The sequence below is a fragment of the Hyla sarda genome, chromosome 6 (genome assembly GCF_029499605.1).
Source record: "Hyla sarda isolate aHylSar1 chromosome 6, aHylSar1.hap1, whole genome shotgun sequence".
NCBI lineage: Eukaryota > Metazoa > Chordata > Amphibia > Anura > Hylidae > Hyla > Hyla sarda.
This window is the reverse complement of record NC_079194.1, coordinates 113,976,264-114,003,366: the sequence shown is the minus strand read 5'-3', so window position 1 is coordinate 114,003,366 and position 27,103 is coordinate 113,976,264. Positions and strand designations below refer to the sequence as shown.

At 45.3% G+C, this 27,103-nt stretch overlaps 1 protein-coding gene across 6 annotated transcripts in view; it reads right to left on the bottom strand.

Annotated features, from left to right (window-relative positions):
- Nucleotides 1-2,706: 2,706 nt before the first annotated feature.
- Nucleotides 2,707-27,103, bottom strand: part of C6H3orf84 (chromosome 6 C3orf84 homolog) — a 112,602-nt gene continuing 88,205 nt past the window's right edge. For 4 of the 6 annotated variants that reach the window (XM_056524742.1, XM_056524744.1, XM_056524747.1 and 1 more), the window contains 2 exons: nt 16,253-16,330; nt 2,707-3,207 (listed from right to left, as the gene is read on the bottom strand). In XM_056524742.1, coding sequence (XP_056380717.1) covers nt 2,767-3,207; nt 16,253-16,330 — 519 coding nt within the window. In that variant the 3' untranslated portion in view covers nt 2,707-2,766. Of the gene's footprint in view, nt 3,208-16,252; nt 16,331-16,472; nt 17,038-27,103 lie in introns of those variants that run through there. The other 2 variants (XM_056524746.1, XM_056524745.1) reach the window with 2 other exon arrangements.

Below are 27,103 nucleotides of genomic sequence, written 5' to 3'. Positions count from 1 at the left end.
TGCACCTGTTACTCTGACTATGTTTGCATTATGTTCACTATGTCTGTCTGAGCACATGTATCCTGAGTTTTAACCATGGTTATCTGTCCTGTTTGATATCTAGATTTCAGCCTGCTTTGTTTATGTACCTTTGTCGGGTTTTAGTATTCTTGTATTGTTCGTTCTGCTTTGTGTTGCCTTAGTCCGAGTTCACTCTGTGCGTTTGTCAGTCCTGTTTTTAACCTTGTTTGATCTTGGATCTTCTAGGATGGTATCCTGTTCTGAGCCTTGTGCTAATCAGTCTATCTAGGAATGAGTTAGTCATGTGTCTGTACCTATGTTTGCTTGTATTTAGGATTTTTGTTTCCTCCTAGGCTAGCCTCCTGTTCACTGTGGAGTGTGCCTGCTAACTCTGAGCCTATTTGGCTTTGGTATTGATGTCCCTCCATGATTGGAGTGGGGTGTCCAGTGTGTTCCTTGTTCTGAGTCTAGTGTGAAAAGTGCTCTTGAACCTGTTCATCCCCTGCATCTTCTGGTTTTGTCTGCTGTATACTTATCCTCATATCTAGTCTTGTTCATAATATCATTTCTGCCGTTAATCTTAATCCTGGTTTTTGAACTGTTTGTTAGTATGCTATATCCTGCCTGGTATATCTGTTTGTAGCTTTAAAGTATTCTCGTTATGTTCCTGACTTGTTTCCTGACATGTACAGTTTGGCTTGTTTTGTTTGACTCTTACGCCCATACACTTTAGCGTAGGAAGGGACCGGCACCTAGTTGTCATTCACCCCTAGGGTGTCTAGGCAAGTAGGCAGGGAGAGTGGTTTTAGGGCTCACTACTCCCTGTTCCCTGCCCCCACATAATGACAGTCTTCTCTGAGGACCTGTTGACCATTGATTTCAAGTGGTACTATGTATTGCTTAATTTCCCCTGTAGTGATGCTGCAGGGAAATTTAATATTTAGTGCCAGGTTTCTTAACATAACAGCTATTTATTTGGGGTCCCAAAAGAGAGATACTTTGTGATCTGCTTTTTGCCAAGGCACTTTTTTAACAAAAAAGATAGTTTGAAGCTGAGAACCCCCTTAAAATGTTTGTAATAATCCCCATTTTCTCTAGTACATCCAAATGTTGTATTAAAAAGAATTAAACAATGTCCACCTAAGAATATCCAAATAGAATTTTCTTATTTGACTGGGGTTCTCCTTTATTTTTAAACCTAACCAACACCATATGTTACAGTTTTGGTTCTATTAATTTGATTAATCTCCTGTAAATTGTGTTGTTGGTTCAGCTTTCACATTGAATATATGTACAGAATGCAGAAGGTGATAAGATGATGTGTATCATCGGCGTGCATGTAGGAGAGGGGATGAGCAGGTGTGGGATATTTTTAGTGTTCATGACAGACATGAAAAATGCTTTTCAGTTTCCCTTTTTCCACATACAATAGGCCCCTTACAGTGACTGGCTTCCTGCATGTTTTGCATCTGAAGAGCCATGGCTTCCAACATTTAACATTATAAAATTGATCAGACCTTGATGGAATTAACACATGTCTTTATTAATGTGAGCCTGTGAATGCTATATGTGATGCATTAGTGGAAAATAGCAATGAGTTATTTTCATTATGCTATAGAATGTGAATAGAAGAGAAAAGGGGTCTGTTTTCTCCCCCACTCTACACTCATTTTGATGAATCTGTGATCTAGCACCAGGCCTTGTCACCTTCTTCTTCCTAACAATTGGGTACAAAAATAATAGAAGCAAATATGAATTTGCTTAATTTCCCCAGTGGTGGCACTACAGGTGAACTAGGCACATGATCTGAGATCAGCTTCATGTCAGAGGACCATGGCTGTCATCAGCTCCCTGGGCTCCCTGGCCTTCTGTACTCAGTTTTGTACCCTGTAGTTTACTTTTGGTGGACACTTGTAGGATTACTTAATCTATATCTATATATAATATATATTCCTATATATTGCACAAAAGAGGAGCAGAGTGAGCCAATGAGAAAGAAGAATGATGCTGGCTCCTCAAGGGTGGCATCGGTGGCCTTTCTTGAAGTGTAGATGGAGGCCAGCAAACCTCTTGGCACTCTTCTATGGTAGTGTTGCTCGCGAATATTCGCAATACGAATTTTATTCGCGAATATTATATTTGCGAATTCGCAAATATTCACGAATATAGCACTATATATTCGTAATTACGAATATTCGTTTTTTTTTTTTTCACAACCACACATAACAGTGATCATCCCTCTCTGCTTCCAGCTTGTGTGGTGTAAAGAAGGCTCTAATACTACTGTGTGAGACTGTTGTGCGAATTTTCGCATATGCGAAAATTTGCTTGTATGGGTTTTTGTATATGCAAATGTTCGCATATGTTAATTTTCGCATACGTGAATATTTGCATATGCGAAAATAAAACACGAATATTCGCGAATATATGATGAATATTCGTCCATATATTCGCGAATATTCGCGAATTCGAATATGGCCTATGCCGCTCAACACTATTCTATGGTACGTGCCGTTTAAATGAATTGATTATAACTGAAAGCACAGATAGCCACATAGGTTTGGAAGTTATTTACACTGTAAACATCTACACTTAAGTTATTGACTTATCTACACTATCTATATATAAGCATTTCATAATATGCTAAAGAAACCTGGCAAAGTGAGGATAAACACAAAGAAAATGCACGAAACACTCATCTTGACAGTCATTACATTTTATTAATAAATTATGGTAATTGTTTTAGAAAGGGTATAAAGTATACTGCTAAAGCACCTCAGTGGTTTGAATGTTTTCTTTTTTAATGCTCTCTGGAGTACGCCAAACAAGGCAGTCAGATACGGTTAGGCGCTTATATGGAGCAGACATAGATCTCTGCAGCGATGGTCCAGTCCCTCCTGCTCTGCTGTTGTTAGAAATCAGGGTAATGTCCATTGTGGTTGAGTTCTGTGAAGCTTGTAGATTACTATGGCTTCTCAACATTTGTCTGTAGGTCGTCAACCCTGAACATGAGGCTGAAGTAGCCCGGGTCAACCTGGGAACCAAAATCTGAGGTACTACGTTCCCCGTCTCATCATCTTTTCTCCAAAAATCACTTCGATACGTGCTGATGAAAGGTTTTTGCCTCTTCAATTCCTCTTCCAGAGGGACCCAGTGTGTAAAGTTATAGGACTCTCTATGCTTGAGTAGTTTTTTCTTTCCCAATCCCTTGACAAAAAAAAAAAAAGATAAAAGTGTCATACTCATACAGACTTATAAGGACTTATTTAAGCTTTGTTCACATGTGCATCAGAAGCTATGTGGGGTTTAACTACTTTTTCCACCTGTTAACCCTGAGCCCTCAATTTTACCCTATTCCAATTAATACAACGTCTTGCCACATGAGAGGAGAGGCCACTGCATGCTGCAGGTTCATAACGTCCACCTTCAGCTGCTGGGGACATTATCATAATCTGATCAGCTACCCCTCCCTACCTATTGTATGATACTGCTCCCCCATTTATCTGAGACATGAGATTGACATCTATAAACTCATTTATAAATATATGGTATATAAGGAATAGGCAGCACTCACTAGGTTCCACTGTGCAAAACGGGCTTTATTCAATCTTGGCATAAAACAGCGTGGAGCAGTCGTGCAAGGCCGGGGGCACAAACGTCGGTTGTTGTTACCGGTGGCTGTGCACTCTGCCTTGCACGACTGCTCCACGCTGTTTTATGCCATGATTTAATAAAGCCTGTTTTGCACAGAAGAACCTAGTGAGTGCTGCCTATTCCTTATATACCATATGTGACTTAGCATTTAGTGCTTTATGGGTTAAGCACCCAAAAGTGCTCACAGACGGTGGATTGCTGTAGTTTGTCCCATTTACTGGAGTGGATTAGTGGTGCAGTGGACTGAAGGTTGCGGTGCCGAGCATACCTGTTTCTTTAAAGGGGTACTCCAAAGGATAGGTGATAAGATGCCTGATCGTGGGGGTCCCGCCACTGGGGACCCCCGTGATCTTGTACGCAGCACCCCGTTACAATCAGTCCCCGAAGCATGTTCGCTCCGGGTCTGATTTCTGGCAATCACGGGGCCGGAGCATTGTGACATCAAGGCTCCGCCCCCGTGTGACATCATGCTCCTAGTCACGCTCCTCCCATAGGCTTTCATTGAGGGGGTGGGGCCTGACCTAATAATGCTCCGACCCTGTGGTCGCCAGTAATCAGACCCGAAGCAAACATGCTACGGGGACTGATTGTAACGGGAGGGGGGGGGGGGCTGCGTACAAGAGAACAGGGGGCCCCAGCGGCGGGACTCCCACGATCAGGCATCTTATCCCCTATCCTTTGGATAGGGGATAAGATGTCTTAGCGCCGGAGTATCCCTTTAACACGTCATCTATAAATATACCGTTCATTTGACTATTTGTACAGGAAAATCTGCATGTGGCCATTGGCTGCCATGACTTTATTTTAGGACAATAGCTATTGGGTACAGGGAAGAACAATTACAATCAACTGGTGACTTTCCCTAACTTGAAGGATATGTAGACTTTTGCAACCATTTCTTCATAGAGTGCATCGAAATATATACATCCGATTTTTATTAATACAAATTATTTTGCAAGTAGTCAATAAAAATTAGGCAACTATCTTTTGTATACAGCACTTACAGACCTATGTGTTTCCATGGTAATTTATGTAGTCCCTCTCCTGACAAGACTACCCAAAGGCTTTGTTTGTAGTTTGTAACCATGGAGACACATGGGTCTGCGAAGGGGCTAGATACCCAAAATTGTAAAGCTTTTTTATTATTATTTGAGATGGACTTTATATTTTGTCTTGATGTAACCTTTATAATTCCTATCCGTAATAAAAAGTTTTGTTAAAGGGGTTCTCTGCCTAATAAAATTACAAAAACAATTGTCTGCTTAATTGTCTGCTTGATAAAATAACAAAAACTTTAACTCATCTTCCTCAATTTGTAACTCCAGTACCAGGGCGCCCCATCCGTCACCAGCTGCGTCACCGGCTGTGGATGGGACGCCCTGATACCAGAGTTACAAGTAAGCGGAGGAAAATGGGTTATAGTTTTGGTTATTGTATTAAGTAGCCTGGGGACAATTGTAAAACATAAATTTCATGGGACAACCCCTTTAAGGCATGAAAAACAAAGCCATGCATAAGACAAAGAAATCCTTGAGTCACTCCTTAAAGGGGTATTCCAGGCCAAAACTTTTTTTTATATATCAACTGGCTCCAGAAAGTTAAACAGATTTGTAAATTACTTCTATTAAAAAATCTTAATCCTTTCAATAGTTATTAGCTTCTGAAGTTTTCTGTCTAACTGCTCAATAATGATGTCACATCCCTGGATTTGTGCATGATGGGAAATTATCCCCATAGGAACTGCACAGCTCCCGGGATGTGACATCATCATTGAGCAGTTAAACAGAAAACAACAACTCAACTTCAGAAGCTAATAACTATTGGAAGGATTAAGATTTTTTAATAGAAGTAATTTACAAATCTGTTTAACTTTCCGGAGCCAGTTGATATATAAAAAAAAGTTTTGGCCTGGAATACCCCTTTAATATATGCAAATAGCAAATAACCTTACCTAAGCAACTTTCAGTTTTCACTTTGCAGTGGTGGCGAATTTATGAAGTGCGAATGTCGAACATAGGCATAAAAAAAAATTGCAAACCAAAGCCAGGTCAGACCTGGCTTACAAGACTGCCTTTGGAGGGCACTTTTAAAAAGTCACACAAAAAGTCACAACCGCAACTATTTGTACAGAAAAGTCACAGAGGAGATGAGAAATCATACACAATGGTGTTCGGAAGTGATTTATAATTTTTTTTTTGCTTATGTGCGTCAAATTTATCAACCCCCCACCCCCCGCCAAAAAAAAAGGGGTTATCCACCATAAGGTGAATTTAGTACGTACCTGCCAGACAGTAATGGACATGCTTAGGAAGGATCTGCACTTGTCTTGGAGCTAAATGGCTATCTTGTGAGAATACCATAACGCTGAGGCTCTCTTCTTGTGAACTGGGTATTTCCTGTTGGCTTTTGTTCTCAAACGAAGCATCCCATAATTCCTTGTTTGTAAGTGTGAGGTCACTTTCTTCCCCCCACCCATTGAAACACAAATGAGCTGCATTCCATTCAAAAGACAAGTGTTTTCTAACCAGGGTACCTACAGCTGTTGCAAAATTATCTCTCTCCCAACCAGCGGTTCCTCCACCCATTGAAGCAGAATAGGCTCCCTTTGTACACCTGGCTAGTGATATCATGTCTTGACGCACTCCAACCTTGGAAAACCCAAGACCTGAGTTCTTTTGTATGATGATAAAAAGAAATATTGAGGCGAAAATCACAGAAGAATTGCAAGACCACCGTCAGACACAGGTACAGACACTATATTATGAACTACACTAACTTTACAGCCTCTGTAGCATAGTCACATAAAAAAAACCTCCTGGAATACCCTTTTAAAGCTCACTTTCCAAAAACAATGATACATCTCCCTCTGTGTGTGTATATGTGTGTATGTATTGTCTCAGTGGTTATTTTACTTATCCTCATTGCATGTGTTTTGAATAGGCGGGAGAATTTCTGTCTTCTTAAACTGTATTGCAGAGTAAAACAAGCCATGGTTACCGGGATGATAAAGATAATTGGCTGCTCTGTTGCTGTGTGCAGTTTGTACTTCGTTCCTCAGAGTGAGAAGTCATAAAAATATGTACTTAGAGAAAGACTGGTGAATGGCATGGGCACATTCATTACAGTTTAGAATCTCTAGAGCTAGGAATTGCTGCTTCGCTCCTTAGAATTAAATGCCCAATTTAGAATTCAAACACACACGCCTAATGAGGTGACACCAGGGAGAACTACCGGCAATGAATGGAGTCCGTAATATGCACAGATGCTAAGGAAACCCAGTAGTTACTCTTCTGTGGACAGACTATGCCAACGCTGACAATTAACCTACAGGACTATGGCTGCAGCAATTCATCCTAATGTTCCATTCACCTGACCAGTCCAATTATCAAAGGGGTTGTCAAGAGATTAGAAACAAGAGTTGGCCAGTTTTTCAGAAAGAGTGGCACTTTTCTCCATGGTCTGTGTCTGATATAGCAGCTTTTACTTAGCATGAAACAATTGTCCGGAGGTGTTCTCTTTCCCCCGCTGCTATTCCATCGCAGCCGCCATGACCCCTCCCATAGGCTTGCATTGAGGGGGCGGGGTGTGACGTCACAAGAAGTGTCCCGATACTCCGGCCTCAGGGTCGTGAGTCTTCAGACACAAAGCGATTATCGCTTCGTGCAGCTGAGACAGGTGGTGCTGCTTGAGAGATTGCGGGGGTCCCCAGTGGCGGGATCCCCGCAATCAGACATCTTATCCCCTATCATTGACCTCCCTACAATGCTTGGGCATGCTCCTGATGAGGTGGCGGATGGTCTCCTGAGGGATGTCCTCCCAGACCTGGACTAAAGAATCCACCAACTCCTGGACAGTCTGTGGTGCAACGTTGCCTTGGTGGATGGTGCGAGACATGATATCCCAGATGTGCGCATTCAGATTTACGTCCGGGTAACGGGCGGGGCAGTCCATAGCATCAATGCCTTCCTCTTGCAGGAACTGCTGACACATTCCAGCCACATGAGGTCTAGCATTGTCATGCATTAGAGGGAACCCAGGGCCAACCGCACCAGCAAATGGTCTCCCAAGTGGTCTGAAGATCTCATCTCCATACCTAATGGCAGTCAGGCTACCTCTGGCAAGCACATGGAGGGCTGTGTGCCCCCCCCCCAAAGAAATGCCACCCCACACCATCACTGACCCACCGCCAAACCGTTCATGCTGGAGGATGTTGCAGGCAGCAGAACGTTCTCCACGGCATCTCCAGACTCTGTCATGTCTGTCACATGTGCTAAGTGTGAAGCTGCTTTCATCTGTGAAGAGCACAGGGTGCCAGTGGCAAATTTGCAGATCTTGGTGCTCTATGGTAAATGTCAAACGTCTTGCACGGTGTTGGGCTCTAAGCCCAACCCCCACCTGTGGACGTCGGGCCCTCATACCCCCCTCATGGAGCCTGTTTCTGACCGATTGATTGGACACATGCAAATTTGTGGCCTGCTGGAGGTCAATTTGCAGGGCTCTGGCAGTGCTCCTCCTTGCACAAAGGCGAGGTAGCGGTTCTGCTGCTTTGTTGTTGCCTTCCTACGGCCTCCTTCACGTTTTCTGATATACTGGCCTGTCTCCTGATAGCGCTCTGGACACTACGCTGACAGACACAGCAAACCTTCTTGCCACAGCTTGCATTGATGTGACATTCTGGATGAGCTGCACTACCTGAGCCACTTGTGTGGGTTGTAGACTCCATCTCATGCTACTACTAGAGTGAAAGCACCGCCAGCATTGAAAAGTGACCAAAACATCAGCTAGGAAGCATAGGAACTGAGAAGTGGTCTGTGGTCACCACCTGCAGAACCACTCCTTTATTGGGGTATCTTACTAATTGCCTATACTTTCCACTTGTTGTCTGTTCCATTTGCACAACAGCATGTGAAATTGATTGTCAATCAGTGTTGCTTCCTGAGTGGACAATGTGATTTCACAGAAGTGTGATTGACTTGGAGTTACATAGTGTTGTTTAAGTGTTTCCTTTATTTATTTTTTTAGCACTGTATATTGCTAAATAATGCTATGCTTACGGGATGTGATTTGGGGATTGTGCTGAGGAGAGGGAGGGGCATCTAAATCTGTAAAATGATGTACAAATCTTTTTTGGCTGGCCACTTTAGAGGAGCTGTCCTCTTTTTAGAGGATAAGATGGTTACCTGTCTGCTGAGATCTCCAGCTATTAACTGTAATGTGTGCAAACAATCTGGTTTTCCAGCAGTGCCACAACTGGGAAAATTAAACATATAATGCTGAGTCCTCTGAAGAAAAAACTTATGGAAATCTGAACGAAGAATGTGCCTAGTTAAAACGGCAATATATTATTTTGTGACGTATCATTGTACCACAAGGCAGAACTGACAGCAGGTTAGCGATAACATATACTTCTGTGTATAGCATTTGGATTATGGTCCTACTATTCGCCTAAGGGCCTTAACCAATATTAGAAGACAATTCAAGAACTGCTATTTAATAGTTGTATAATTTGATGCCCGAGCCCTTTTTAAGGGCTTGCCTTGTTTCGAAAAATCAATTTTCATATACTCTATCCGGGAATTCTGAGCTAATAGAGGGTGATCAGGAAGAAGTGTTCACTATGAGAGACTGGGAGACTGCAGAAAAGCAGCTGTGAGGAATCGGAGTTAGGTCAGTATGGCTTACCGTATTTTTCGTCCTATAGGACGCACCGGCGTATAAGACGCACCCAATTTATAGGTGCAAAATCTAAAAAAATAAAGATTTTGAACCCAATAGTGGTCTTCAACCTGCGGACCTCCAGATGTTGCAAAACTACAACTCCCAGCATGCCCGGACAGCCGTTGGCTGTCCGGGCATGCTGGGAGTTGTAGTTTTGCAACATCTGGAGGTCCGCAGATTGAAGACCACTGCATAGGAGGTAATACTCACGTGTACCCACCTCTCCGGACCCGTCACCGCTGCCCTGGATGTCGCTCCATCGATGTCGCTCCATCGATGTCGCCGTGTCTCCGTCGCTCCGGAACGTCTCTGCTGCCGGCCGGGTATCCTAGCTCTCCGTCGCCGCCATCACGTCGTTACGCACGCCGACGCACGTACGCGACGACGTGATGACGAGGAAGGAGAGCGCCGGCCATACAGGGGATCCCTGAACGGAGAAGACACCGAGGAAGCAGGTAAGTTCCCTCCCGGTGTCCTGTAAGCACTAACCCGGCTATTCAGTCGGGCTGTTCGGGACCGCCGCTGTGAAATCGCGGCGGTCCCGAACAGCCCGACTGAACAGCCCTGTTAGTGTCACTTTCCCTTCAGACGCGGCGGTCAGCTTTGATCGCCGTGTCTGAAGGGTTAATACAGGGCATCACCGGGATCGGTGATGTCCTGTATTAGCCGCGGGTCCCGGCCGTTGATGGCCGCAGGGACCGACGCGATAGGGGTGTATTCGCCGTATAAGACGCACCGACTTTTTCCCCCCAGTTTTGGGGAAGAAAAAGTGCGTCTTATACGGCGAAAAATACGGTATTCTTCATGTTTAATATGTCCCCAGCCATATATGGAAAGGCCTGCGCAGCTGGCCTGTAATTGTGGGAGGAGCGGGATGACCATAAAACCCACGGCTCTCCCCCCTTCATTGACGCCGTGGGTTCTTCGTTTGAGGGTGTCACGTGATGTCGGCAGGAAGTGGAGTCACGTTCCCACCGGTCAGCTGACTGCACGAGTCAGCTGACAGGAACCTCGCTTCAGCCGGCATGGTGGGGGTAAGTGGCCGTGGCTGACCGGGGGTAACGCTGGCGGTTCCCGGACTCCGGAGGTGAGCCGGAGTTCAGGGAAACCCTTGGTCAGCCCGGCCCCAGGTTTTCGTATTACATGTCGGCATTCGGCATTCGCCGGTCGCATTATACGGTTTTCGGCCACATATATTTACTTCGGCTTGCTGCGCATGTATATGGATACTTTGTATGCGAACAGCCTCCTACACAGGTATATCATTACCGCACTAGGTGAACGGCTTGCTGCGCATGTATGTGTTTTCTTATGGCTTGCTTTATTATGTGATGATTACTTTGTTATGCGAACTGTCTCCTGCACATGCATATCATTACCGCACTATGTGATCAGTCTCCTGCACATGTATATCATTACTGCACTATATGATCAGTCTCCTGCACATGTATATCATTACTGCACTATATGATCAGTCTCCTGCACATGTATATCATTACTGCACTATGTGATCAGTCTCCTGCACATGTATATCATTACTGCACTATGTGATCAGTCTCCTGCACATGTATATCATTACCGCACTATGTCATCAGCCTCCTGCACGTGCATATCATTACCGCACTATGTCATCAGTCTCCGGCACGTGCATATCATTACCGCACTATGTGAACAGTCTCCTGCACATGCATATCATTACCGCACTATGTGAACAGTCTCCTGCACATGCATATCATTACTGCACTATGTGAACAGTCTCCTGCACGTGCATATCATTACCGCTCTATGTGAACGACTTGCTGCGCATGTATACCATTACTTTGTTATGTGAACAGCCTCCTGCACATGCATATCATTACCGCACCATTTGAACAGTCTCCTGCACGTGCATATCATTACCGCACTATGTGAACGACTTGCTGCGCATGTATACCGTTACTTTGTTATGTGAATAGCCTCCCGCACGTGCATATCATTACCGCACTATGTGAACGGCTTGCTACGCATGTATATGATTACTGCATTGTGCGAACAGTCTCCTGCACATGCATATCATTACCGCATTATGTGTTTGGCCTCTTGCACATGTATTTGATTGCTGCATTGTGTGAACAGTCTCCTGCACATGCATATCATTACCGCTCTGTGTGATAGGCTTCTTGCTGATGCATATCATTACCGCACTGTGTGAACAGTCTCCTGCACATGCTTATCATTACCGCACCACGTGAGAGGCTTCTTGCACATGTATATCATTACCGCACTACGTGATAGGCTTCTTGCACATGTATATCATTACCGCACTATGTGGTCAGCCTCCTACTTATTTTATCATTGCCGCACTATGTGAACAGTCTCCTGCACATGTATAACATTACTGCACTATATGAACAGTCTCCTGCACGTGCATATCATTGCCGCTCTATGTAACAGCCTCCTGCACATATATATCATTATCACATTTTGTACTTCTGTGCTGCTGGGAGGATCTATATGTGTCTCCGGTATACTGAGACTCGCACACCTTTACACTCAATCGGACTCACCGCTCCGCCCCACCCTGTGGCCTTATGCTTCACCCCCACAGCTGCCAATCTGGTCAGTCTTAGGCACGCTACACCAACAGCTGCGCTCACCTCCAACCTTTGTCTCTTAACTAACTTCCTCACAGTTTTCTTTTCATTTATTTTATATTTATACTTCTGTGTTTCCGGGCGGTGTGCCTCCAGCTGTTGTGGAGCTACGATTCTCACTTATAGGAATCATGCCGTAGGGTTCATGCTGTACACATCCTGGTACCCATACACGTTGGTAGGATTCATGCCGGTTACATTTATACACACGCTTGTACATAATTGTAGCATTATGCTGCGTACACACTTATAAGATTCATGCCGTACACAGTACACACTGGTAGGATATCCTGTACACACGCTTGTTGGATTCTTACTTACACGCGTTAGGATTATCCAGCACATTCGCCGGTAGCATTTATACGGTTCACTTGATCGCATAATTCATAAAGTTCATGCGGTACATACCATTGTAGCATCCATACTGTACACTTGCTCGTAGGTTTACGTAGTATACACGCTTGTACTCGCTTGCAGGGTTCATACTACACACACTCTTGTAGGAGTCATGTTGTACACACTCATAGGTTTCATACTTTGTACACGCTCATACGAGTCACTCTGTACGCACGTTTATAGTATTACATGGTCCACGCTTGTAAGATTACTACTGAATATGCACTCATAAGGTTTGTGCTGCACTCCCGCTCGCAGGACCTGTATCACGCGTGTTTGTAGGGTTATATTACTCGGGTGCACGCGGGAATCAGGCTGCCTGTGCACCCGTGGCATGTGTTCTGTACCTGCACTTGCGCTATTTGTGAAGTTCGTACGCCCGCAGTTTAGTGCAGCGCACATGCTCATACAGCACATGGGGTGTGGCCCTGTACGCAGGTATGTGGTTATAATAGTTACTACTTCCCGGCATATTCTCTGCCATCAGGTCGTGGTTAGCTTCAGGCATTCACTGGTGGTCTATACGCGTATATGGTTGGCCCGAGTATAGGTTCATCAAGTTGGTGGTACAGCCATGCATAGCGGTTCACGACAGTTTCACACGTAGTCGTTCTGCATGCATCTTTATATAGACAGAGTGATACATAGCAGTTGTCGCTGCTGACACATATTCAGAACGACAATTACACGTCGCACAGGCGGGGCTTACCCAGTAAACCGTTGCAGACGGGGTATGTCTCATTATCGTTGGTACTGACATGCCTTCTGAACGACACTGACATTACGCATAGGTGGTATTTACCTGTTAAGCCTGTCATGTTACAGGAAGGGTACGTCGCATAGTTCTTATGACTGTCATGCCACACATAGGTGATGTATACCCATCATGCCTGCCACGCCTGCAGGGAGTACGTCGCACGGTTGTTACTGACACGCCTTCAGAACAGCAATAACGCCACACATAGGTGATAAGATTTGTTTTATTATCCAAGTAATCACCTCATGAACCTGACACGTCTTCAGGTTGTGTTTACTTGTGTCGTCGGTGCACCTCTTTTACGATATAGTCACGTTCTCAAAAAACGGAATTCACGATGTTTTGGGTTGTCATGGTACTCGTATAAACTTTCGCACTTACCACTGGGCACACGCTTATCTAGACTCAGTTACGCATATAATTCTCGTCCGACACGTCTTCGGACACTTTCCCTCTGTTCTGGTTTAAAGTGTCGTACATTGTTCTCAAGTAATCACCTCATGAACTTGACACGCTTTCAGGTTGTGATTACTTGCGTTGTCGATGCGCTCCTTTCTCTGTGTAGTTATGTCCTAAAAATGTACTTCATGGTGTTCTAGGTTGATTTGGTACTCGTATAACGTTTCGCACTTGTCACCGGGCGCATACTCGTCTAGGCCCGGTTACGGAAACGATTCTCGTCCGACACGTCTTCAGATACTTTCCCTCTGTCCTGGTTTAAAGAGTTGATTATTATTGTCCAAGTAATTACCTCATGAACCTGACACGCTTTCAGGTTGTGATTACTTGCGTTGTCGATGCGCTCCTTTCTCTGTGTAGATATGTCCCAAAAATGTACTTCATGCTGTTCTAGGTTGATATGATACTCGTATAACGTTTCGCACTTGTCACCGGGCGCATACTCGTCTAGGCCCGGTTACGCATACGATTCTCGTCCGACACGTCTTCAGATACTTTCCCTCTGCCCTGGTTTAAAGAGTTGATTATTATTGTCCAAGTAATCACCTCATGAACCTGACACGCTTTCAGGTTGTGATTGCTTGCGTTGTCGATGCGCTCCTTTCTCTGTGTAGTCATGTCCAAAAGTGTACTTCAGGGTGTTCTAGGTTGATATGATACTCGTTTAGCGTTTCGCACTTGTCACCGGGCGCATACTCGTCTAGGCCCAGTTACGCATACGGTTCTCGTCCGACACGTCTTCGGATACTTTCCCTCTGTCCTGGTTTAAAGAGTTGTTTATTGTTGTCCAAGTAATCACCTCATGAACCTGACACGTTTTCAGGTTGTGATTGCTTGCGTTGTCGGTGCATTCCTTTCTCTGTGTAGTCTCGTTCCTAAAGATGCTCTTCAGGGTGTTCTAGGTTGTTAAGGTACTTGTATAACGTTTCGCTCTTGTCACCGGGCGCATACTTGTCCAGGTCCAGTCACGTATACAATTCTCATCCGTCACGTCTTCGGATACTCTCTCTCTGTCCTGGTGTTAGACGGTCAGCTATGTTATAGATAAACGAGCTTGGCTAGACGATTAGTTTGGCTGTCCCTACTACATACATTTACTCTCACATGTGCTCACGTTGAAGGAGTCCAGAATATTGCAGCAGATGCCTTGTCAGCAAATACGGAAAAAAAAAAAAATTTATGGTACGGCGTGGAACTCATTTCCAAATCCAGATCCAAGCACGCCGAGGGCGACAAGATTTCAGTTCCCTTCCTATTTGCATATGTCGGGTTTTGCCATATCACACTGCATTTATCCCACAATACTATTAAGAGTTATCTAGCCGGTATCCAACACCATCTATCCTTGACCAATACCCGTAATTACTCTATACTCTCTTCTCGCTTGGTGAAGTCCGCTCTGAAGGGCATCCTTGAGCAGGAAGTCCCTCGCAGCCCAGTCAGACAACCAATCACAGGCAACATGTTCAGGCAGTTGTCCGACTTGTTAGACTCCACACCATTGGGTATTCGTGATAGCCTCACATTAAAAGCGGCCATGTACCTTGCCTGTTATGGGTTTCTCAGACCGGGTGAGTGTACTACTCGGACCATTAACGCGCCCTATCCTAAGGTCAGTCAGCTGTCACATGTCTCTGATCATTTCCAGCTGTCCCTCAGTCAGACCAAGACCTCGTCTCCGGGTCATACGGTGGTTGTTCGGTTTTCCCACCGTGCACAAATGGTGTCCTGTCACAATCCTCCGTGAATTGTTGAATGCCTGTGTTAACCTATCAGCTGACGACCCTTTACTCCATTTCAGATCCAACCCGCTAACTACTTCTCAATTCATCAAACATTTACGCATTTCGGTCAGGTCGCTGGGAGGAGTCCCGACTTCATTATCCGGTCACTCCTTCCGTATTGGCGCAGCTACAGCCACTTCTAAGCACGGGGTCCCGACCCACGTAATCATGAAATTAGGATGTTGGAAATGCGGATGCTACATGCAGTATTTCCCTAACCCTCGCAAAGAAATGGCTAGCGCATTCCAGTCTCTTGTGTTGTAATCTGCAATAAACAAATGTTTGTTTAAATCCGGGTTTTGCCCTCTTTTCCAGGCATATTCTTTATGCCGCAGTTATGGCACACTCCAAACTGCTTAGTTGAGGTTGATAGATTATTGGTTACAGTTGGTTGTTAGGTTAGTATTAGGGTTGTACGCATATCAGTCATGTAGCAACGACCACAAATGGAAAGGCCTGCGCAGCTGGCCTGTAATTGTGGGAGGAGCGGGATGACCATAATACCCACGGCTCTCCCCCCTTCATTGACGCCGTGGGTTCTTCCCTCCCACCCGCCCCCCCTTCTTTTCATTCCATCACACTTACCACAGGGTATGCCCTCTTTTCCAGGCATATTCTTTACGCCGCAGTTATGGCACACTCCAAACTGCTTAGTTGAGGTTGATAGATTATTGGTTACAGTTGGTTGTTAGGTTAGTATTAGGGTTGTACGCATATCAGTCATGTAGCAACGACCACAAATAAAGGATGTTATATCCCTGAACAACCCCTTTTGTAACAGATTTTATATTGTGGCATAGATATATACAACATACAGTAAAATATAAAATTCAAATATTTTTTGTACTTACATTTTCAAAAGAAAACACAGAACTGGGGAATATGTGTCGGTTGTCATGCATGGAGAATATATGTTTTGTTGGATGTTCCTGGAAAAAAGAAGGGGCAAACAGCGAGATCAATTAGATTGTGGTATAAGGTTACCGTCCTGGGCAGGTTATATCATTAAGATGGAAACAATACCAGTAGCCAAATATTATCTCAGCATAATAATGACTTTAATGTGATTACCTCCAAAGCATTCATTATACAAATGACATTAGTGAGCTGCATACATCTACCACTGAGATTTGGAGGCGTCAAAGGGGAACATTGTTATGATCAGCAGGCGTAATTTATGCTGAAATAATTAAAAGTAAAATGATTTTCATCTTCTTTGATGCTAAAAATAGTCAAGACACTGTGTATCCAAGTGCATTAAAATACATAACAATTACTGAAGCCTTAATGTTCACCATTCATCATAAAATCATTTTCAGATCCAGCATTTTGTTATGACTAATTTCTTAATATTACGTTATATTGGTCAGAAGTCTGTTTTTCTTATGCAAAACTCAGAAGTCCGTGCATTCCCAGAGAGTTAAACTGTACAATTCTGTCTGCCCGTAATCACCTCTAGGGGGAGCTAGGGATCTTACAGCATACTTTAGAGCTAAATTGAAAAGGGGTACACAATACGGTTTAAAGGGGTACTCTGTCCCTAGACATCTTATCCCCTATCCAAAGGCTAGGGGATAAGATGTCTGATCGTGGGGGTCCCGCTGCTGGGAACCCCCGCGATCTGGGCTGTGGCACCCCAGTCATCCGGTGCATGGAGTAAACTGCGCTCCGTGTCGGATGACTGGTGATGCGGGGCGAAGGCTCCTGACATCACAGTCACGCCACGACCGTGACATCACATTGAGGGGGCGTGGCTGTGACATCACAAGCAGGCACGGCCGTGACGTCATGAGCCTCTGGCGCTGAACTCGATGCGTTTATAATCCCCTGAAGTGATGAGGGCTGAAATATCCCCTCACGCCCCCTTGCATCTCTATTCCTAAGAGGTGTTGGCTAGTTCCCTTAGACATTATATTGTTGGTGGATACTGTTAAAAAGGATGTATTACAGTATATACTGTATATATCACTGCTCGAAGCTGCAGCTGCTTTTCGCAGCCTGTTGAAGGTCAGCTTGACTGCTTATATTTAACCCTATACAAGCTACAATGCAACATAAAGATGATCTCTTCATTCACAGAATATCCCTTTGATATAACATGTGAGAAGGAATTGTTATCAATGCAGCTTTGTCTGGAAGAAGCAAGTAATATGACTTGTAGGTCCTATAGCAGGCGCTTCATTTATGCTGCATTCGGATTAATATAAAATGAGTTATAAGGGAGCAGGGAGGAGGAATGGTGTAAGAAAAGGGGGTAGACCATGACTAGGTGTACAATAGGGGCTGATGGAACAATTGTGTCATGTTCATGGCAAATAGAGCACTATAGGCCATGGCCCATCTTTTCGTGTTTTACCTGGAAAGTGCCTTTAAATATTAGTCCAAAATACCTAGATAAACCTGCACTTTAGGTTTCAATATCTTGCCGACCTTTGGCTCCACATTTTACTCTGATCCATATGTTTAATTCAGGTCACACAGATTTCTTTAGTTCCTCTGAGAGACAAAGCATCAGCAGGAGATAGTAATGATGACAGATTGCTCCATTACGGGGGGAAAGGTGTGACTACATGAGCCAGTCCTCATTATTACTGGAAAAGCCGACACTCAGTGTAAAAGTGTTACTCTTAATGCTGTATAATTAATGGAAGGGGGTGAAGGTGAGCAGACTGGTGCCAACACCTTCTGTGCGCAGAAGAGAATGTGCCGTACAGCAGCAGAAACATTACTGCTCCTAATTGTTTTTATTGCTTTATTTGTTAGAAGACGCACAGAACAGTTATTAGAGCTCTTATACAGTCTCAGCAGGCTATTTGGTTTTGTTCTCTAAATTGATTCCAGTTGTTTAGTAGTTTAATCACATGAAGGCAGATGCCACCTACATATTCAGGAGACAAAGAATTCTTAGCCTGTACCAATACTGAGTAGCATGGAGTGGACCAGGATAAACAATTGACCTATGAGCCCAGTTATTCCTGTGTAGACTGGTTATAGTGGCCTCGTCCAGTACTGCTATGTCTTTGGCTACATAACCTCATAGACTTCTTCGGTCTCTCCCCGGATTCTCACTCCTCACTGCCCTGACTAACACTTTGACACTCAACACGATCCTGCCCAAAATGTTACCCTGTCCGGTACAACACCTCAATATTCCACACCGTCCTGCACAACACCTCAACATCCTACACTGTCCTGCACAACACCTCAACACTACATACTGTCCTGCACAACACCTCAACATCCCACACTATCCTGCACAACACCTCAACACTACATACTGTCCTGCACAACACCTCAACACTACATACTGTCCTGCACAACACCTCAACACTACATACTGTCCTGCACAACACCTCAACATTACATACTGTCCTGCACAACACCTCAACACTACATACTCTCCTGCACAACACCTCAACACTACATACTGTCCTGCACAACACCTCAACACTACATACTGTCCTGCACAACACCTCAACACTACATACTATCCTGCACAACACCTCAACACTACATACTGTCCTGCACAACACCTCAACATTACATACTGTCCTGCACAACACCTCAACATCCCACACTGTCCTGCACAACACCTCAACACTACATACTGTCCTGCACAACACCTCAACATCCCACACTATCCTGCACAACACCTCAACACTACATACCGTCCTGCACAACACCTCAACATCCCACACTATCCTGCACAACACCTCAACACTACATACTGTCCTGCACAACACCTCAACATTACATACTGTCCTGCACAACACCTCAATATCCCACATTGTCCTGCACAACACCTCAACACTACATACTGTCCTGCACAACACCTCAACACTACATACTGTCCTGCACAACACCTCAACACTACATACTGTCCGGCACAACACCTCAACACTGCATACTGTCCTGCAAAACACCTCAACACTACATACTGTCCTGCACAACACCTCAACACTACATACTGTCCTGCACAACACCTCAACACTACATACTGTCCTGCACAACACCTCAACACTACATACTGTCCGGCACAACACCTCAACACTGCATACTGTCCTGCAAAACACCTCAACACTACATACTGTCCTGCACAACACCTCAACACTACATACTGTCCTGCACAACACCTTAACACTACATACTGTCCTGCACAACACCTCAACGCTACATACTGTCCTGCACAACACCTCAACACTACATACTGTCCTGCACAACACCTCAAAATCCCACACTGTCCTGCACAACACCTCAACACTACATACTGTCCTGCACAACACCTCAACACTACATACTGTCCTGCACAACACCTCAACACTACATACTGTCCTGCACAACACCTCAACACTACATACTGTCCTGCACAACACCTCAACATCCCACACTGTCCTGCACAAAACCTCAACACTACATACTGTCCTGCACAACACCTCAACACTACATACTGTCCTGCACAACACCTCAACACTACATACTGTCCTGCACAACACCTCAACACTACATACTGTCCTGCTCAACACTACATACCGTCCTGCACAACACCTCAACATCCCACACTGTCCTGCACAACACCTCAACACTACATACTGTCCTGCACAACACCTCAACATCCCACACTATCCTGCACAACACCTCAACACTACATACCGTCCTGCACAACACCTCAACATCCCACACTATCCTGCACAACACCTCAACACTACATACTGTCCTGCACAACACCTCAACATTACATACTGTCCTGCACAACACCTCAATATCCCACATTGTCCTGCACAACACCTCAACACTACATACTGTCCTGCACAACACCTCAACACTACATACTGTCCTGCACAACACCTCAACACTACATACTGTCCTGCACAACACCTCAACACTACATACTGTCCTGCACAACACCTCAACACTACATACTGTCTTGCACAACACCTCAACGCTACATACTGTCCTGCACAACACCTCAACACTACATACTGTCCTGCACAACACCTCAACATCCCACACTGTCCTGCACAACACCTCAACACTACACACTGTCCTGCACAACACCTCAACACTACATACTGTCCTGCACAACACCTCAACACTACATACTGTCCTGCACAACACCTCAACACTACATACTGTCCTGCACAACACCTCAACATCCCACACTGTCCTGCACAAAACCTCAACACTACATACTGTCCTGCACAACACCTCAACACTACATACTGTCCTGCACAACACCTCAACACTACATACTGTCCTGCACAACACCTCAACACAACATACTGTCCTGCTCAACACTACATACCGTCCTGCACAACACCTCAACATCCCACACTGTCCTGCACAACACCTCAACACTACATACTGTCCTGCACAACACCTCAACATCCCACACTATCCTGCACAACACCTCAACACTACATACCGTCCTGCACAACACCTCAACATCCCACACTATCCTGCACAACACCTCAACACTACATACTGTCCTGCACAACACCTCAACATTACATACTGTCCTGCACAACACCTCAATATCCCACATTGTCCTGCACAACACCTCAACACTACATACTGTCCTGCACAACACCTCAACACTACATACTGTCCTGCACAACACCTCAACACTACATACTGTCCGGCACAACACCTCAACACTGCATACTGTCCTGCAAAACACCTCAACACTACATACTGTCCTGCACAACACCTCAACACTACATACTGTCGTGCACAACACCTCAACACTACATACTGTCCTGCACAACACCTCAACACTACATACTGTCCGGCACAACACCTCAACACTGCATACTGTCCTGCAAAACACCTCAACACTACATACTGTCCTGCACAACACCTCAACACTACATACTGTCCTGCACAACACCTCAACACTACATACTGTCCTGCACAACACCTCAACGCTACATACTGTCCTGCACAACACCTCAACACTACATACTGTCCTGCACAACACCTCAACATCCCACACTGTCCTGCACAACACCTCAACACTACATACTGTCCTGCACAACACCTCAACACTACATACTGTCCTGCACAACACCTCAACACTACATACTGTCCTGCACAACACCTCAACACTACATACTGTCCTGCACAACACCTCAACATCCCACACTGTCCTGCACAAAACCTCAACACTACATACTGTCCTGCACAACACCTCAACACTACATACTGTCCTGCACAACACCTCAACACTACATACTGTCCTGCTCAACACTACATACTGTCCTGCACAACACCTCAACATCCCACACTGTCCTGCACAACACCTCAACACTACATACTGTCCTGCACAACACCTCAACACTACATACTGTCCTGCACAACACCTCAACACTATATACTGTCCTGCACAACACCTCAACATTACATACTGTCCTGCACAACACCTCAACATCCCACACTGTCCTGCACAACACCTCAACACTACATACTGTCCTGCACAACACCTCAACACTACATACTGTCCTGCACAACACCTCAACATCCCACACTATCCTGCACAACACCTCAACACTACATACTGTCCTGCACAACACCTCAACACTACATACTGTCCTGCACAACACCTCAACACTAAATACTGTCCTGCACAACACCTCAACACTACATACTGTCCTGCACAACACCTTAATACTACATACTGTCCTGCACAACACCTCAACACTACATACTGTCCTGCACAACACCTCAACATTACATACTGTCCTGCACAACACCTCAACACTACATACTCTCCTGCACAACACCTCAACACTACATACTGTCCTGCACAACACCTCAACACTACATACTGTCCTGCACAACACCTCAACACTACATACTGTCCTGCACAACACCTCAACACTACATACTGTCCTGCACAACACCTCAACACTACATACTGTCCTGCACAACACCTCAACACTACATACTGTCCTGCACAACACCTCAACACTACATACTGTTCTGCACAACACCTCAACACTACATACTGTCCTGCACAACACCTTAACATCCCACACTGTCCTGCTCAACACCTCAACACTACATACTGTCCTGCACAACACCTCAACACTACTTACTGTCCTGCACAACACCTCAACATCCCACACTGTCCTGCACAACACCTCAACACTACATACTGTCCTGCACAACACCTCAACACTACATACTGTCCTGCACAACACCTCAACATTACATACTGTCCTGCACAACACCTCAACACTACATACTGTCCTGCACAACACCTCAACACTACATACTGTCCTGCACAACACCTCAACACTACATACTCTCCTGCACAACACCTCAACATCCCACACTGTCCTGCACAACACCTCAACACTACATACCGTCCTGCACAACACCTCAACATCCCACACTGTCCTGCACAACACCTCAACACTACATACTGTCCTGCACAACACCTCAACACTACATACTGTCCTGCACAACACCTCAATATTCCACACTGTCCTGCACAACACCTAAACACTACATACTGTCCTGTACAACACCTCAACATTCCACACTGTCCTGCACAACACCTCAACACTACATACTGTCCTGCACAACACCTCAACACTATATACTGTCCTGCACAACACCTCAACATCCCACACTGTCCTGCACAACACCTCAACACTACATACTGTCCTGCACAACACCTCAACATCCCACACTGTCCTGCACAACACCTCAACACTACATACTGTCCTGCACAACACCTCAACATCCCACACTGTCCTGCACAACACCTCAACACTACATACTGTCCTGCACAACACCTCAACATCCCACACTGTCCTGCACAACACCTCAACACTACATACTGTACTGCACAAAACCTCAACACTACATACTGTCCTGCACAACACCTCAACACTACATACTGTCCTTCACAACACCTCAATATTCCACACTGTCCTGCACAACACCTAAACACTACATACTGTCCTGCACAATACCTCAACACTACATACTGTCCTGCACAACACCTCAACATCCCACACTGTCCTGCACAACACCTCAATATTCCACACTGTCCTGCACAACACCTAAACACTACATACTGTCCTGCACAACACCTCAACATCCCACACTGTCCTGCACAACACCTCAACACTACATACTGTCCTGCAAAACACCTCAACATCCCACACTGTCCTGCACAACACCTCAACACTACATACTGTCCTGCACAACACCTCAACACTACATACTGTCCTGCACAACACCTCAATATTCCACACTGTCCTGCACAACACCTAAACACTACATACTGTCCTGCACAACACCTCAACACTACATACTGTCCTGCACAACACCTCAACACTACATACTGTCCTGCACAACACCTCAATATTCCACACTGTCCTGCACAACACCTCAACACTACATACTGTCCTGCAAAACACCTCAACACTACATACTGTCCTGCACAACACCTCAACACTACATACTGTCCTGCACAACACCTCAACACTACATACTGTCCTGCACAACACCTCAACACTACATACTGTCCGGCACAACACCTCAACACTGCATACTGTCCTGCAAAACACCTCAACACTACATACTGTCCTGCACAACACCTCAACACTACATACTGTCCTGCACAACACCTCAACACTACATACTGTCCTGCACAACACCTCAACGCTACATAATGTCCTGCACAACACCTCAACACTACATACTGTCCTGCACAACACCTCAACATCCCACACTGTCCTGCACAACACCTCAACACTACATACTGTCCTGCACAACACCTCAACACTACATACTGTCCTGCACAACACCTCAACACTACATACTGTCCTGCACAACACCTCAACACTACATACTGTCCTGCACAACACCTCAACATCCCACACTGTCCTGCACAAAACCTCAACACTACATACTGTCCTGCACAACACCTCAACACTACATACTGTCCTGCACAACACCTCAACACTACATACTGTCCTGCACAACACCTCAACACTACATACTGTCCTGCTCAACACTACATACTGTCCTGCACAACACCTCAACATCCCACACTGTCCTGCACAACACCTCAACACTACATACTGTCCTGCACAACACCTCAACATTACATACTGTCCTGCACAACACCTCAATATCCCACATTGTCCTGCACAACACCTCAACACTACATACTGTCCTGCACAACACCTCAACACTACATACTGTCCTGCACAACACCTCAACACTACATACTGTCCGGCACAACACCTCAACACTGCATACTGTCCTGCAAAACACCTCAACACTACATACTGTCCTGCACAACACCTCAACACTACATACTGTCCTGCACAACACCTCAACACTACATACTGTCCTGCACAACACCTCAACACTACATACTGTCCGGCACAACACCTCAACACTGCATACTGTCCTGCAAAACACCTCAACACTACATACTGTCCTGCACAACACCTCAACACTACATACTGTCCTGCACAACACCTCAACACTACATACTGTCCTGCACAACACCTCAACGCTACATACTGTCCTGCACAACACCTCAACACTACATACTGTCCTGCACAACACCTCAACATCCCACACTGTCCTGCACAACACCTCAACACTACATACTGTCCTGCACAACACCTCAACACTACATACTGTCCTGCACAACACCTCAACACTACATACTGTCCTGCACAACACCTCAACACTACATACTGTCCTGTACAACACCTCAACATCCCACACTGTCCTGCACAACACCTCAACACTACATACTGTCCTGCACAACACCTCAACACTACATACTGTCCTGCACAACACCTCAACACTACATACTGTCCTGCTCAACACTACATACTGTCAAGCACAACACCTCAACATCCCACACTGTCCTGCACAACACCTCAACACTACATACTGTCCTGCACAACACCTCAACATCCCACACTATCCTGCACAACACCTCAACACTACATACTGTCCTGCACAACACCTCAACACTACATACTGTCCTGCACAACACCTCAACACTACATACTGTCCTGCACAACACCTCAACACTACATACTGTCCTGCACAACACCTTAACACTACATACTGTCCTGCACAACACCTCAACACTACATACTGTCCTGCACAACACCTCAACATTACATACTGTCCTGCACAACAACTCAACACTACATACTCTCCTGCACAACACCTCAACACTACATACTGTCCTGCACAACACCTCAACACTACATACTGTCCTGCACAACACCTCAACACTACATACTGTCCTGCACAACACCTCAACACTACATACTGTCCTGCACAACACCTCAACACTACATACTGTCCTGCACAACACCTCAACACTACATACTGTCCTGCACAACACCTCAACACTACATACTGTCCTGCACAACACCTCAACACTACATACTGTCCTGCACAACACCTTAACATCCCACACTGTCCTGCTCAACACCTCAACACTACATACTGTCCTGCACAACACCTCAACACTACTTACTGTCCTGCACAACACCTCAACATCCCACACTGTCCTGCACAACACCTCAACACTACATACTGTCCTGCACAACACCTCAACACTACATACTGTCCTGCACAACACCTCAACATTACATACTGTCCTGCACAACACCTCAACACTACATACTGTCCTGCACAACACCTCAACACTACATACTCTCCTGCACAACACCTCAACATCCCACACTGTCCTGCACAACACCTCAACACTACATACCGTCCTGCACAACACCTCAACACTACATACCGTCCTGCACAACACCTCAACATCCCACACTGTCCTGCACAACACCTCAACACTACATACTGTCCTGCACAACACCTCAACACTACATACTGTCCTGCACAACACCTCAATATTCCACACTGTCCTGCACAACACCTAAACACTACATACTGTCCTGCACAACACCTCAACATTCCACACTGTCCTGCACAACACCTCAACACTACATACTGTCCTGCACAACACCTCAACACTATTTACTGTCCTGCACAACACCTCAACATCCCACACTGTCCTGCACAACACCTCAACACTACATACTGTCCTGCACAACACCTCAACATCCCACACTGTCCTGCACAACACCTCAACACTACATACTGTCCTGCACAACACCTCAACATCCCACACTGTCCTGCACAACACCTAAACACTACATACTGTCCTGCACAACACCTCAACATTCCACACTGTCCTGCACAACACCTCAACACTACATACTGTCCTGCACAACACCTCAACACTATTTACTGTCCTGCACAACACCTCAACATCCCACACTGTCCTGCACAACACCTCAACACTACATACTGTCCTGCACAACACCTCAACATCCCACACTGTCCTGCACAACACCTCAACACTACATACTGTCCTGCACAAAACCTCAACACTACATACTGTCCTGCACAACACCTCAACACTACATACTGTCCTGCACAACACCTCAATATTCCACACTGTCCTGCACAACACCTAAACACTACATACTGTCCTGCACAACACCTCAAAACTACATACTGTCCTGCACAACACCTCAACATCCCACACTGTCCTGCACAACACCTCAATATTCCACACTGTCCTGCACAACACCTAAACACTACATACTGTCCTGCACAACACCTCAACATCCCACACTGTC